Consider the following 13771-nt stretch of genomic DNA (forward strand, 5'->3'; position numbering starts at 1 on the left):
GGAGGGAAAGGGGCAGGAACCAAGGAGGAATTATCGCTACACCCTGGGCGCATGTAATGCTTCTTTACAGAAAGGTGACAATGCCTCTGGGCGGCATCCCCACCCCATCAGAAGGAAAGAAACAAAAAATAATGCGATGGGGATGGCTGGGGACAGCCATCTAAAGAGAACGACCCAATCCTGAAGTGATACCAGATGGGGAAAGAACCTGCATTGATATGGAATTCTCTGCCCATGTGATGGAGCCCTTAGCGTTTTTAAGTTTGCATAAAACAACACACAAGGGGTCTGCCATCAGGAAGAGATGTATTTTCCTGCTCGAAAGCTGTGCTTTTTACAATAAAAAGTAACCTAATGGTGAATATTTTATATTGATATATCTTGCACATGACTTTTGTATTTCCTGAAGCAATAAAAATGAAGTCCAAAGATCCATGTACATATACAAGCATGATCATCTCCAGAATTGAAGGGACCTGCAGGAGAAGTGCTGTCCTCTGTACCCTCATTGGAGGTGGGGCATTAATTCCTAATGCCTGCCCTGATCCCCTTTTTATCTTTTTATTATTACTATCTTGGCAGTGCTCAGGTGCCAAGCAGCTTCTGCCTACACCCTACCCCGCACCCACATGACCCTGGAACTTGAATCATTCCAGAACATTGCAGGAGAAAAAGCTGGCTGCAACAACAAAGACATGGTGGCCACCATGTTTATATCTCTGCCTCCCATGGTGATCTGGATTGACTTCTGGAGCACTGGGCACAAATCTAAGATAGTGTGGCCAGAAGCCACTTTGTACTCAATATACAGGGAAAAAATGTACAAGGTTTTTAAAAACAATATTTTGTTATGGATCTGAAGGTGGGCAACCAGGGTGTGCCCTCTCTGACCACTTGAGCCCTAGCAACTACCTGAGCATGCCTTGTAGTGACACAAGGCCAATATACAATGGGGCCAGTATATCCCCTCAAGGGGGATAACATGTGTGCTTGGGGTTGAGTTTTGAACTGCATTTCTATATGTATGTGATATACTTAGCGCAGAATCCTATGTACGTTTTAACAGAAAAAAGTCCTATAACTCCAGCATTCCCCAGCGAGCATGGCTGGATGGGGAAAGCTGGGAGTTATAGGACATTTTTCTATATCCCTCAACAGCCAAAGCTTTCTGCATTATTCTCAAAACTTAAAATGGTAAAAATACAGCACGTTAACACAACATAAAACCTGTAAGAGTTTTAAATAGCATAAAACTAAAGTGAAAAATAGGAGTAAAAGCAAGGAGCAGTGTAAAGATTTTAAAACACAGTGACACATTTAAAAACAAAACTGAAGGGCTAAAAAGCATGGGAAAACAAAGAGGTCTTCACCACAATAGACCACAAAATAGGTGCCAAATGAGCCTCCCTGCAATAATAATAATAACAACAACAACAATAATAACAATAATAACAACAGCAGCAGGAAGTTTATTTTTTAATCATTTTTAGTACCCATTATACTTTATTGTGTACAGAATTCTGAAAGACTGGAAATATTTTCTTTGTAATTGAGGTAATGACAACTATGCATTGATTCGATTTAAGGCTTTACCTATCAGCCTTCTTTATTATTATAGTAAGCCTTCTAAGATTACATAGGTTACATGTTTTCCACATGACTTTATCCATATATATATATATATATATACACACACACACACACACACACACAGTATATGTTTTGATTATTACACAAGCTAATATCAAGCAAACTCCTAGCATAAGAAAGAGAAGGCTATGAGAAGATATCATATACGAACATCTCACACAGAAAAACTTGAAAGCATATGACTAGATTATTTCAGTACACTGTACGTAGGACTCTCTTTGATAAATATTTGGAAACCTCAGTTAGTTCAGAATATTGCTTCTAGTACTCTGAACAAATGGGATATAGAAAAAAGTACTGTTAAGTGGGAGTTGTCATACTGAGCATAACTTGCTGGTCTTAAAAATCCTCACTGGCGTCCAGTTTATTTCTGGGTACAGTTCAGAGAGCAAGTAATGACCTATAAAGCTCTATGCCATACAATACAAAGCTCGTATTATATCTTTTGAGGTGCCCCCACTCTTGTGAGTTTAGGCAGGTGATTCTGTTGTTTTGTTGTTTTCTGCCCAGCGCTCCAGTCTATCCAGATCACTTTGAATTTTGTTTCTGTCTTCCAAAGTATTAGCTATCCCACCCGATTTGGTGTCATCTACAAATTTGATCAGCATTCCCTGCACCTCCTCCTTCAAGTCATTAATAAAAATGTGGAAGAGCACTGGGCCCAGGACTGAGCCCTGCGGTACTCCACTCGTTACCTCTCCCCAGTTTGAGAAGGTCCCATTGAGAAGCACTCTTTGAGTCCGATTCTGTAGCCAACTGTGGATCCACTGGATCATTGTTTCATCTAGCCCACTTTGAACTAGTTTGCTCATCAGGATATCATGGGGCACTTTGTCAAAAGCTTTGCTGAAGTCGAGGTATATGATGTCTACAGCATTCCCACGGTCTACAAGGGAGGTTATTTGATCAAAAAATGAGATCAGATTTGTTTGGCAGGACTTGTTTTTGACAAATCCATGTTGGCTTCGAGTAATCATGGCATTGTTGTCAAGGTGCTTACAAATGGATTGCTTTATCATCTGCTCCAGAATTTTCCCTGGGATTGATGTCAGACTGACTGGTCTGTAGTTCCCAGGTTCCTCCTTTTTACCCTTTTTGATGATAGGGACAACATTAGTCCTCCTCCAGTCATCTGGCACTTCCCCCGTCCTCCATGATTTCTCAAAGAGAATAGACAGCGGTTCTGAGAGTTCTTCTGCCAGTTCCTTTATTACTCTAGGATGCAGTTCATCCGGCCCTGGAGATTTGAACTCATTCAAAGTAATTAGGTGTTCCTTGACCATATGCCTATCGATCTCAAGCTGCAATCCTGCCCCTTCAGCCTGCACTTCACCTTTGCCAGGGGGGTCATAATTTTGGGAGAAGACTGAGCCAAAGTAGGAATTGAGCACCTCTGCCTTTTCTTTGTCATCTGTTATCATTTTGCCATCCTTATTTAATAGCTGAACCACCATTTCTTTCCTCTGCCTTTTACTATGCACGTAGCTGAAGAAAGCCTTTTTGTTGTTTTTAACATCCTTCGCTAGCCTCAGCTTGTTCTCAGCTTTAGCCTTCCTGACGCCATCCCTGCAATTCTGTGCTACCTGCCTGCACTCTTCCTTTGTTAATTGGCCTTCTTTCCACTTCCTATATGTGTCCTTTTTTGTTTTCAGGTCATCCCTGAGCTTTTATTAAAAATATTAAAATAAATATTTATTTTAATATTATTATTATTATTTAATAATAATATTATTATTATTTAATTTATTCTTAATAAATATTTTTATTAAAATATTAAAAGCACTTTACCTGCTAGTAACTTCTGTAGACATATTGTGCAGAAGCAAAAATAAATAATTATATGAATAGTATTTTAAACTACATCCTGACTGATCTGGTGGCAGGGGATATAAATACTCAAGAATTTGTAAGAACTCCTCCTATTCACTACAAGGCTAAAGTGCTGCCTTATCGTCAGTGAAACCACTGGTTCATCTACACTAGTATAACAGCAGTCAACCTACAAATCAGTGGTGTCTTTTACTGATTATTGGTAAGCTGCTCTGGGAGCCTTTTTGGCTGACAAGCGGGATAAAAGTACTCTAAATAAATAAACTAGCAGCAATTTTACAAAGTATATTGCAGTTCTTCTTAAGGGGATATGACCTTCTCACTGTTTGCCCAAATGAATGTTTGAACAAAGCTCAAAAGATGTCTCAAAAGATCACTGCAACCTCCCCTTGCCCTCAAACCCAAGAATTTACTCTCAGGGACCCAGCAAAATACCTTTTCTCACTAGGAGGGCCTGTGACTATCAGTCTTAGAATCCCTAAGGCGATCATTTTGGAATTCCATTCCATTATATTATGGTGTTGAAAGAGCCCTGTTACCAGCACGTGCATGAATGAATAAAAATGCAGACACTAGCAATAGAACCCCACCCCTGCCAACACACACGCACGCACACACAAATATAAAATAACAACAGCTTCCATTACGGAAAGAATGGGAAAGATGATTTTAAGATACTTTGCTCAATGAACAAACTAGCACACTATAAAAAACTATGGGGATGCTTAAAATGGGAACACCATCACTTTTGCAACAGTGGCACTCTATTATGTGAACAACTGCAAAATAATGTTAGCCAGGATGTTTGTGCTGTTATTTCATTTCTACCGTATAAGAGTTACTTTCTTTCCCTTTAATTTTTTAATACAATAAAAAATGAAGCAAAACAAAATAATGCAGTGATTATCGTTTTACTTGACCCCCCTTCTCAGGGTCTGGTACAGCTGCACAAATGAGGCAAATAGCGGCTGAGAAAATGTCATTTCCCAGTAGTCCTGGCATCTGGTTCACTGCCATAGCAAGAACAATCACAGGGAAGAGGAAGGACAATAGAAAGGGCCCTCTTTTCCTTTTTCTATCTTCTGCTGTCAGCAGTAGCAGCAGGGAACAGAAGAGAGGGGAGCTGGAGATTTGTAAGTCAGGGAGAAGAGTGGTTGGCCTGCAGGTGAGAAGAAGCAGTTGAGTTCCTTTCTAGGTTAGATTAAAATCTGAATCAGAGAAGAATTTAGAAGTTGTAATGCTCACCCCATATGAGGCACCAGGTTCTTATGTTGAGCCAAGGAATATGGGCTTCAGGCAACAGCTCTAAGCTGGATAGCTACCCCCTTTTCCTGTCGGTGCAACATCGCACTGGCAAACTTTGTACTAGTGTCCATGAGCTCTGCTTTAATTAGTAAAAGTGCCATAGCTATATTTCTTGATAGCATAGGGTGCTGGGAGGCTAACAGACAGGGTCAGGGTGCCCAATGTAAGAGACTATTCTTTGTGGGACAGCACTATTCTTCCACCATTTTGGGTCCCCCCTCATGAAAACCTTGGCTCAGAAGTCTACAGACCTATCACAGTTAACCACTGAATTGCCATTTAGTTATTCTTTTTCAATAAAATTAAATTTCTGGAAAGGTTCTGGTCTTGTCTCTGTTGTTCCCTATGTATCATACAAGGTCACTCAGCAACCTTGATGAAACAATCTGGTTACTCACACTGTGGCAGTATTTCTACAATAATGGAAGAATAAGGCTGGAGTAGCTTGGCTGCATTTTTCTAGGAGCCGGTTTTGGTCCAGGCAAGGCTCCACGAGTGTGTGCATCGCAGCATTCTAAGTCACTTCACATAACATACTTCAGGGTAGGGTGGGGTGGTTGCAGTGAACGTCATCTGACTGGCAGGGGCTGCTCAACCAATAAGAGAGGCTTTCCCCCCTCCAGGCTATCCCACCCTTTCTCTGTAATGAAGGTGCAAATTAGTTATTTCCCTTCAGCGTAAAGCCTCATAACCAGCCCCCTTTCTAACTCAAAGGGGGTGGGTGAGAAAGGGAAGAGATATAACTGGGTCTTCTTCCCACATGAATTACCACCACCGATTCTGAATTGCATCCATATCTACGGAATGGTAGGAAAAAAGAAGAAGGGGGTGGTGGGTCTTTTCTTTTAAAAAAGGAATCACGTGTCCTGCAGCAGAGCCGCCTGTGTACCACATACACAGAGAGCGAGAGGCAGGCAGAGAGAGGGGAAGATTTGGGAGCCGCTGAGCTCTGCACTCCAGAAAAGCCCAGCATTTACCCTCTGTCATTGATGCTGCTGCTGGCAACTTGGGATAGAGGAAACCAGACCTGTCTTCCCCAGCAAACCTCAGTATATCACTCATGCCCCCGCTGTCACCGGACCATGGATCTTGCTGTGCTTCATCCCAGTCCATGTTTCTCTCTCTTTCCCCACCCTGGCAAAACAGAAAACAAGCCCTCATCAGTGCTAAATGAGGTTTAAAAGCCAATGTTGTTGTTTTCTAAACTAGCCGAGATCTCGGTCATTCTTCCCCACCAACACCCCCTTCCTTCAAATGCTGAAAAGGGGGCAGATCTGGGGTCGGGTGGTGTTGCCGATGGTGCGCTGGGTAGCTGTCATCATGGAAGGGTGAATTAGTTACTTCCTTTGTGTGCATTTTGGGTCAAGCCTCGAAACCAGCTCCCTTTGTAACCCAATAGTGCACTGGGCATCTGTCACAGAGGTTCAAATTAGTTACTTTGTGTACATTTAGGGGACAAGCCTCAATGAGCACAATGGATGTTACTTCTGAGTAGACATTACTTGGTTTGTGCTGGGAAACACAGGGGTGGGAGATGGGAAACACCTCTTGGCTGGGGTCACAGTGAAAGGCACACCCCTGGGCCAGGCTAGCATACTCAAGGTCAATGCGGGGGTTGGGGCACTGAGAAACTATACCAGGGAGAACCCAACTTGAGGAAAAGAATCGGGCTTTAAGCAGTCTCAGGAAATCCAGGTTTTCCCTGATAAGCTCCGGGGTGGCTGCTGGATGGCCACGGAGTCATCTGTCCCTAACGACCTCAACACGCAGCCAGCTCAGAGTAAATCGCTGGTGGAAACACCCTGTGTTCCTTTGTATTATGAAAGCATGCTAATATCTGAATCAGTTCAACCAAACAGACAGCAGCCTGTTCTCTGGTAGAATGGAGCCAGGCTCACAGCACATTTGAACTAATTTCCCTCCAATCACTTGTATCCCAGAAGGATTTATTCCTTGAATAAGGACAAGTAATAACAACAGGGGGAAAATACTATTCTCTCATAATCAGCAGGAGCTGGGCTGGATCTCCCAGACTGAAACCTCTGGTCTGCAAATAATAAAAAATTACCATGAGCCTGCTATTATCATTAGCGGGATTAAAAAAAAAAAAGCATGCACATAGTACAGTGTTCATGGTATTCTACAGAACAGAACCAAAAAAAAACAAAGGGGATGTAAATGATGCAAGAAAACTGGTTTGGAGTTCAAACTCAGGGTGACGTGTGCAGAGTGCTAAGGGCAGGATGAAAGCTATGGTACATTTATGAGGCTAACTGGTAGCAAAGTCGAAACGGGTAAAATGCCACTCTTTGTGACACAGGGTATATGTTAACAGTAGGGCACAAATAATGGGATTTCTGTGCAAACCTCTGACATAGAACAAGACCTATGTAGGGTATGATTTCATTTATAAATTCAAAAGTCCCATATTCCACCATGGTCACACAAGCTGGAGAACTGCTTCTGTACTAATGTTCAATCTCACTTGCATAATGACACACAAATTATATGCTGAATGTAGTAATATTTTGAGCTTCTTAACACTGAGGGTCTGACACAAAGAAAAACAAACCTAGTATCTCATGTTAAAAATACATTGATGTACATTTAAGCTTGTCAAACTATGAATCTTGTTAGAAGAACTTGTGTCCGGCAAGTAATCGGGGGGGGGGGGGGATAAATTATTTTGGTTTATGAGCTCTCATCCAGTTCACTACTGATATCAGGGACCTGTTTAAGACATCCACCGCCACTTGAATGACAAAGAGAATTAGAGTTGGGTGTTATCACCAAATCCCCAAACTCCTCCCCTAGATGTTAATAGCAACAGATAGAATGTTACCCATAACATCAATACCACTGTGCAGACCAGATGTATCCCAGCACCACCTTCTGAAATATGCTGGGTAGAAGCAAAACAATCATAGCATGATCCCTCCAATTTTACTCCTATATAGAATGATGGACACCATGGGATAGCATGGTGAAAAGTCCATCTCTGAAAGATCCATTTCCTGGTAACAGTCATCAGTTGGGACAATCAAGTGGTTTTAGTTCTACAACTGTGCTGGAAGGCAGACTGAGATGGATACAAGTAATATATATTAACCACGAATGTCTCCTGGCAGCTGACTCTGAACATGGAGGTTTCATATAGCCATCGTGATTAACAGCCATAGATAGCAATATTCTCCAAGAATTGTCTAGCCCCCTTTTCAGGAGCAGTATCTTAACTAACTTTCCCAGGATAATAATTGGTCCATTCCTTCTCTTAAGATTTATCATCTTATAGACCCTGGTGATCTATCCTAGTCAGGTGTTATTAACCACAGTGGGAAATGGGTGGGCAAGTAGATAATATAAATAGGTGTCCAGCTTCCTTAGGCTGCAATGATAAGAACGTATCCAAGCAATATTGGCAAGAAGGGCTTACAGGAATGTCCTGCTTTCAAAATTGGAGAGAATACAAACAACCTTAGCCTGTTGAGGTGGTGGGGCCTTTGCTGTTCTTGTGTCCCTGGCAGAAGCCAGGCCTCAATTCAGTCAAGACCCAGCTCTAATGCCAAATTAAGTAAAACCAAAACAAGCTAGAGATTTTTGAGTAGAGAGCTCTAGCCAAAAATAAAGAAAGAAAACAAAGACAGTTAAAATACATTTCCAACTGGCTTAATACCTTGCCTCTGTCTCCTTCAGTCTTGACATCTCCACTGAATTCAGTCAATCAACATGCATACCAGCCACTAATTGTTAAACAAAGCAATCCTATATACATATCTACTCAGAAGTAAGTTCCATTGCATTCAGTGTGGTTTACTCCTAAGTAAATGCATATAGGAGTGCAGCCTAAAAGATGTAAACTTCTTCAGCTATGGGCTTGCAATTTGATCACATCTTTCCCCTTTCAATCTGGTATTATCTCCTTTGTGAAAATTACAAATACCACTCTCTTCATAATAGGGCCGTTGATTTTCAGATATAATGTGAACTGCAACATTTTTATTTTTTTATTTTTGCTTACCTCCAAATGCAATTATATTCAGAGAAGTTTTTGTCACCATAGTCATGCTGGAAAAAAAGAGAAACATCGCAAGTGTACAGAAGAAACTAATTTTTATAGAGTGCCTGCTTAGTTCGAATCAATTCTTCTAGAAGCAACCTTTGTCACATCACCTACAGGCATAACCTTTCCCCTGTTGGTAAGAATGCTGATTAATTCCAAAGCAGAAATATGTCTGCTCCTTTTCTCAATATTCTAGGGTAACAGGCTACCTTTTTTGAAGATCAAGGCTGGCTGAAACCTTACTTCAAAAGATACCCAATTCCTGTCAAAGAATGCAATTTCCTTTTTGAACTTATTCTGCTGGAGGAGCTGTGCTTCTTGGGCAGAGCTGGGCGAAATGCCCATTGCAGTTATCTGTAAAGCCTCTCCCAGGGCTCCTCATAGCTCTTTTAAACATTATTAAAGAACAGCTCTTTTAGGAACTCTGTGCTCCATTATTAATTGAAGTGCCCTGCCTTTTCCCTTGCTGTTATTGTGCTAAACCTCATGTTGCACTTATTTACTTAGTCTTCCCTGCTTGGTTGTCCTGTGTTGACAGATGTTCAAGGAGAAAAGAGAATGATCCAGTCGGAATTTGTGGGCTGGAATTAGACTTTCTGCTTATAGAGAACAACAACATTTACAGAACCAGTCCCCCTTCCCTCCCATTCAAATGAGATGCTTAGGTAGATATTAGAGGAGATGCAAGCTGTTCCATGCATTTCAGCAGGGAATTGCCCTGCCCCCAAAGTATATGGAGAGAAGGGTGGGGAAAGCAAGATTTAAAAGCAAAAGTGCAATTGAGGAAAGTTGAAACCTTCACCCTCCTGTAGCTTAGTTCCCCAAGCCAGGGTACTGGAACTCCAGCAGAGACTGGAGAAAGGAGCTGTGGATGAGATAGGCCAGATGCCGGGGGGGGGGGGAGGGTTATACACTCTTCACTTGTGCTTATCCCCCTTTTCTATGTGATTGGATCAGTTTCTTGTTTTGACATGGGAAACTGCCCCCATCACATCTAGTTTGGCTCTGCTTTTACTCCATTGGCCCAATGCTGCCTCACCCGCCCCCCCCCCGAAATTAAATCATGTTGGTTTCTGCAGCTGGTGGAGTAGCTCCTGCCATGTTGCCCCATGGGTGGGTTAACTCCGTCCATTTACCTAACTGTGGACCTTTACCTTTGATTTGCTTCTAATGTATCTGTACTTTACTGAAAGCTAATTCAGGCATTATAAGAATCATAAGATACTGCTTTTGACCGAGCCAGACCATTGGTCATCCATCCACCTGTTTCATTATTGCCTACACTAAGCTGGCAGTAATTTTTCAGGGTTTCAGACAGGAGTATCTCCCAGCCCTACCTGGACTGGACATGCCAGAAATTGACGGAGCTGTGGCCCTTATCCAAATAGAAGTAAGGTTTTGAGAAATGAGAATCACATGCAGTTTTATACCTTGTTGGTCTAGGGCAGGGTTAGGGATGGGTGAGAATTTTGTTTCAGTTTGGTTCTGATAAGAATTTACTAAAATTTGCAAAGTTTTCCATATTTGGTATAAAAAGAACTTGACATTAAAAAAATGTGAATGTGGGGAAAACCCCAAACTGATAGGTTCATTCACCTAGGCCCAGGACTTCGAGTGCTTTGCTCATAAAAGTCTACATTTTCAATCTGTGTATTAGTGCTTAATTAGGATCTCCACCTCTTTATTCTGACAGGCTTGTGATCTTTAACAGCTATATGACAGGCACTATGGTTCTCTCCATGCTGGGAATAGCTGTACCTATTGAATTTGGCTGTTGCAGATGAGTGAGAATTTCATTTCAGTTCATGTTTCATAAGAATTTACCAAAACATTGCAAAGCTCTTCATATTCATGAGAGAAAGAAGTTGAGATGTTAAAAATTTTAAGGCAGGGGAAAGTGAAACTGACAGATTCACCCATGCCCAAGGTTTTTATCATTTATTGTTTATTTCTTACATTTCTATACCACCCATTAGACAAAACTCTCTGTAATACCAAAATAAGGTATTACATAGCTTATGCAATACCCAAAATAAAGCCAGGAAATTACACTGTTTCCTTGAAAAAAACTAAAAACAAAACACTCAAAACCATGTCCTGCCTGCCTTTTCCTCCCCAATCTGCCTTCTCACACTTGGAGTCAAACTAGATGAAATGTTGGTAACTCTGTTGACCCTCACCCTTAGTTTTCCCAATCTAAATGTATTTATTTACTTATCTGATTTGTACCCCACTTTTTTTTATGAAAAATGGCACTCGCCTCCCCAAGCTACTATTTGTCCAGCTTAGAGAAGTTCTGTATGCTTTCCCCATAGAACAAAAAGTTTTGTGTGTATATAATTTAGATCACAAAGAAACTGAGTGAAACACTCTTTTCCCAAAGGCACGCCCCTGCTCTAATCTGTACTGCAGTAGCTTTCTTTGAAATTAAACACACACACACAAGCCTGGGTAGTCTATCATACATCTCATAGTCTCTTGTCTATTTTGGCCCTTAAACTAACACCTTCTGTATATGTATGTGCAAACACATATGAATGTATATGCACACAGAGACTACTTATTCCCTTTCTGCTCTACACACACCACTCTCTCATATACAATGTTCACTCCACTTACACATGGTCACCTCTATAACATCCAGATGCAACACTCCTCACCACCACTTGGCCATCCCCAAGTCACCATCGCACTGTAACCAATCACTGTATGTCTGAATATACTAACATTAATTGCCGAGGCCCTCTGTGGCCTACACACTGTGTGGCAAGTAAAAAAAGCACTTAGAATACTTCATATGAATTAGTGTGTGATTATTTGTTATTTCCATTTCTTAATATAGTGGTGCTATATAAATTGATGCTATTCCTTTAAAATGATTGTTAACCAAGCATCTTCTACATAGTAATTACCACTGACATTGGGTAATTTGAACTTTACATTTCATAATTATCTGTATACCAAGAACACAAGGAGTAATTTGTTTCTTCATGAGTGTATAGATGGAGTCAAGTGGCTTCTATGTTTCACAATCCTGTAGCAAAGTGTAACTGTATACTTTAATTACTGGATAAGCTTTCAATAATTTAATTTTTTTAGATCCTTCAGTAGGGGTTAATCAAACACTTTTCTTCAACTATGATGTTGATAATTTACTATTCAGTGAACTCTATTGTAATTATATCAGTGTTATTATTTATTGATTTGATTTGTATACCGTGTATACCGCCCAACTGGCAAGTACCCTCGAGGAGGTTTACAATCATAAAACCAAACAACAGCAACAAAATAACAAATAAATAATAATAATAATAATAATAATAATAATATAGCAATACAAGTGTCAAAATAATACAATATTAAACATTGAAAGTATTAAAAACATTGAAAACATTGAGGAGCCTGAAGTAAAATTAATAAAGCAATAGATTCGGGGTTAAATGCCTGCTTAAAGCAGATGGCCTAAACCTGGTATTTAAATGTATTTAAGAGGACACTAGGTGGATCTCCCTGGGAAGGTCATTGCAGAGACAGGGGGCCACTACAGAGAAGGCTCTTTCCCTGGTATTCGCTTGTCACACCAAGAAGAGCCTCCGAAGACAATCTTAGCAGTCGGGCAGGAACATATGGGAGAACGCACCCATTCAGGCAGACTACTCCTAAGCCATTTAGGGCTTTAAAGGTCAATACCAGGAGTTTGAATTGGGTCTGAAAACTGACTGGCAACCAATGCAGTTGATACAGCACTAGAATAATATGTTTAAAATGTCCAGTCCCAGTAAGCAGCGTTGCTCCTCTATTCTGCACTAACCAAAGTTTCTGGATCGTCTTCAGAGGTAGTCCCACATATAACACATTGCAATAATCCAGGTGGGAAGTTACCAGTGCATGGATAACGGTAATCAGGTTATCTGTAAATATTCTAAGGAACATTTAGCACTTGAACGATGATCCCAGGACTGTACCTATCTGCAAAAATCATGTTTCTTAAGGTCTTAGTTTTCCATATAAGCATAGGAAAATCTCCCATCTAATAACTGGTGAGAGTAGTTGTATTTGAGTGAAAAAATAATTTGTGAGTGAATCTAAAAATGTAACAGGTTCCCATTGTAACTGAATATAAAATTAGGAGGTTAGAGAGAAAACAGATAGGCAAGTACAAACATTTTTGGGCAACACACCATGGCTGGGATACAAAGAACCACATGACTAGTATTACATGTCCCTGGGTGCTTTGAGCATGTATTTCTCCAGTAGCAGCCATCCATGCTACATGGCGAACCACTTTTAAAACTGAAGGGAACATTCAAAGGTAGAAACTCTATGGATCTGAACCAATGAGATTACGACTGCAATCCTATACATACTTACCTCGGAGAAAGTCTAGCCAAAACTATATGAGGAGAGCGAGAAAAGGGGGTGTTCTGTTGGGAGGGGAGGAGAGGGAGGAGGAGAGGTCAGGATCTGCAAGATCCTTAAACCTCTCTGTCACTCATCCCACCCACCAAGATGCATCTAGCTGCAATGTAAAGAAAAGGAGGAACAGGAGGCATTTAGTCTCCATCCTGCTCCTGCTCCTGCCCTGCCTAGCTCCTGCTGGCAGAGCACAGGTGGATAGAGTGGCAATCCCTTAGGATCCTGACATCTCCTGCAAGCCTATATCTGCAAAGAATGGAACAACCAACAAGTTTTGGGCCTGCGACACCATCTCCCTCTCCCCAGGCATCATCTGAAGTGGGGAACCCCTTCTCCGAGTGTTGGAATCTAGGCCCAACAAACTTGGGGCTCATTTCCATCTCCCCAGGCCTGCAGATTTCTGTGAAGCAGAGGAGCAGGGTTTGTTGGTGCATGTGGCTGCGCCTCCTAAATGTAGGTAGGGTCTAGCCTGGCCAGTTATTGCACCACTGTTGTAAGCTAATTTGTTTC

The 13771-nt window shown here is 41.2% G+C and overlaps 1 protein-coding gene across 5 annotated transcripts in view; it reads right to left on the reverse strand.

Annotated features, from left to right (window-relative positions):
* Positions 1 to 13771, reverse strand: part of TAFA5 (TAFA chemokine like family member 5) — a 515983-nt gene that overhangs the window by 32242 nt on the left and 469970 nt on the right. Inside the window, exon 4 of one of the 5 annotated variants that reach the window (XM_084810970.1) lies at positions 8800 to 8850. The exons of the other annotated variants lie outside the window; for them this stretch is intronic. Within the exon in view, the coding sequence (XP_084667096.1) occupies positions 8800 to 8850 (51 nt within the window). Of the gene's footprint in view, positions 1 to 8799; positions 8851 to 13771 lie in introns of those variants that run through there. 5 annotated transcript variants of the gene reach the window in all.

Source organism: Heloderma suspectum, chromosome 7 (assembly GCF_057233095.1).
Source record: "Heloderma suspectum isolate Gila_16-S chromosome 7, 16-S_ref, whole genome shotgun sequence".
Lineage (NCBI taxonomy): Eukaryota > Metazoa > Chordata > Lepidosauria > Squamata > Helodermatidae > Heloderma > Heloderma suspectum.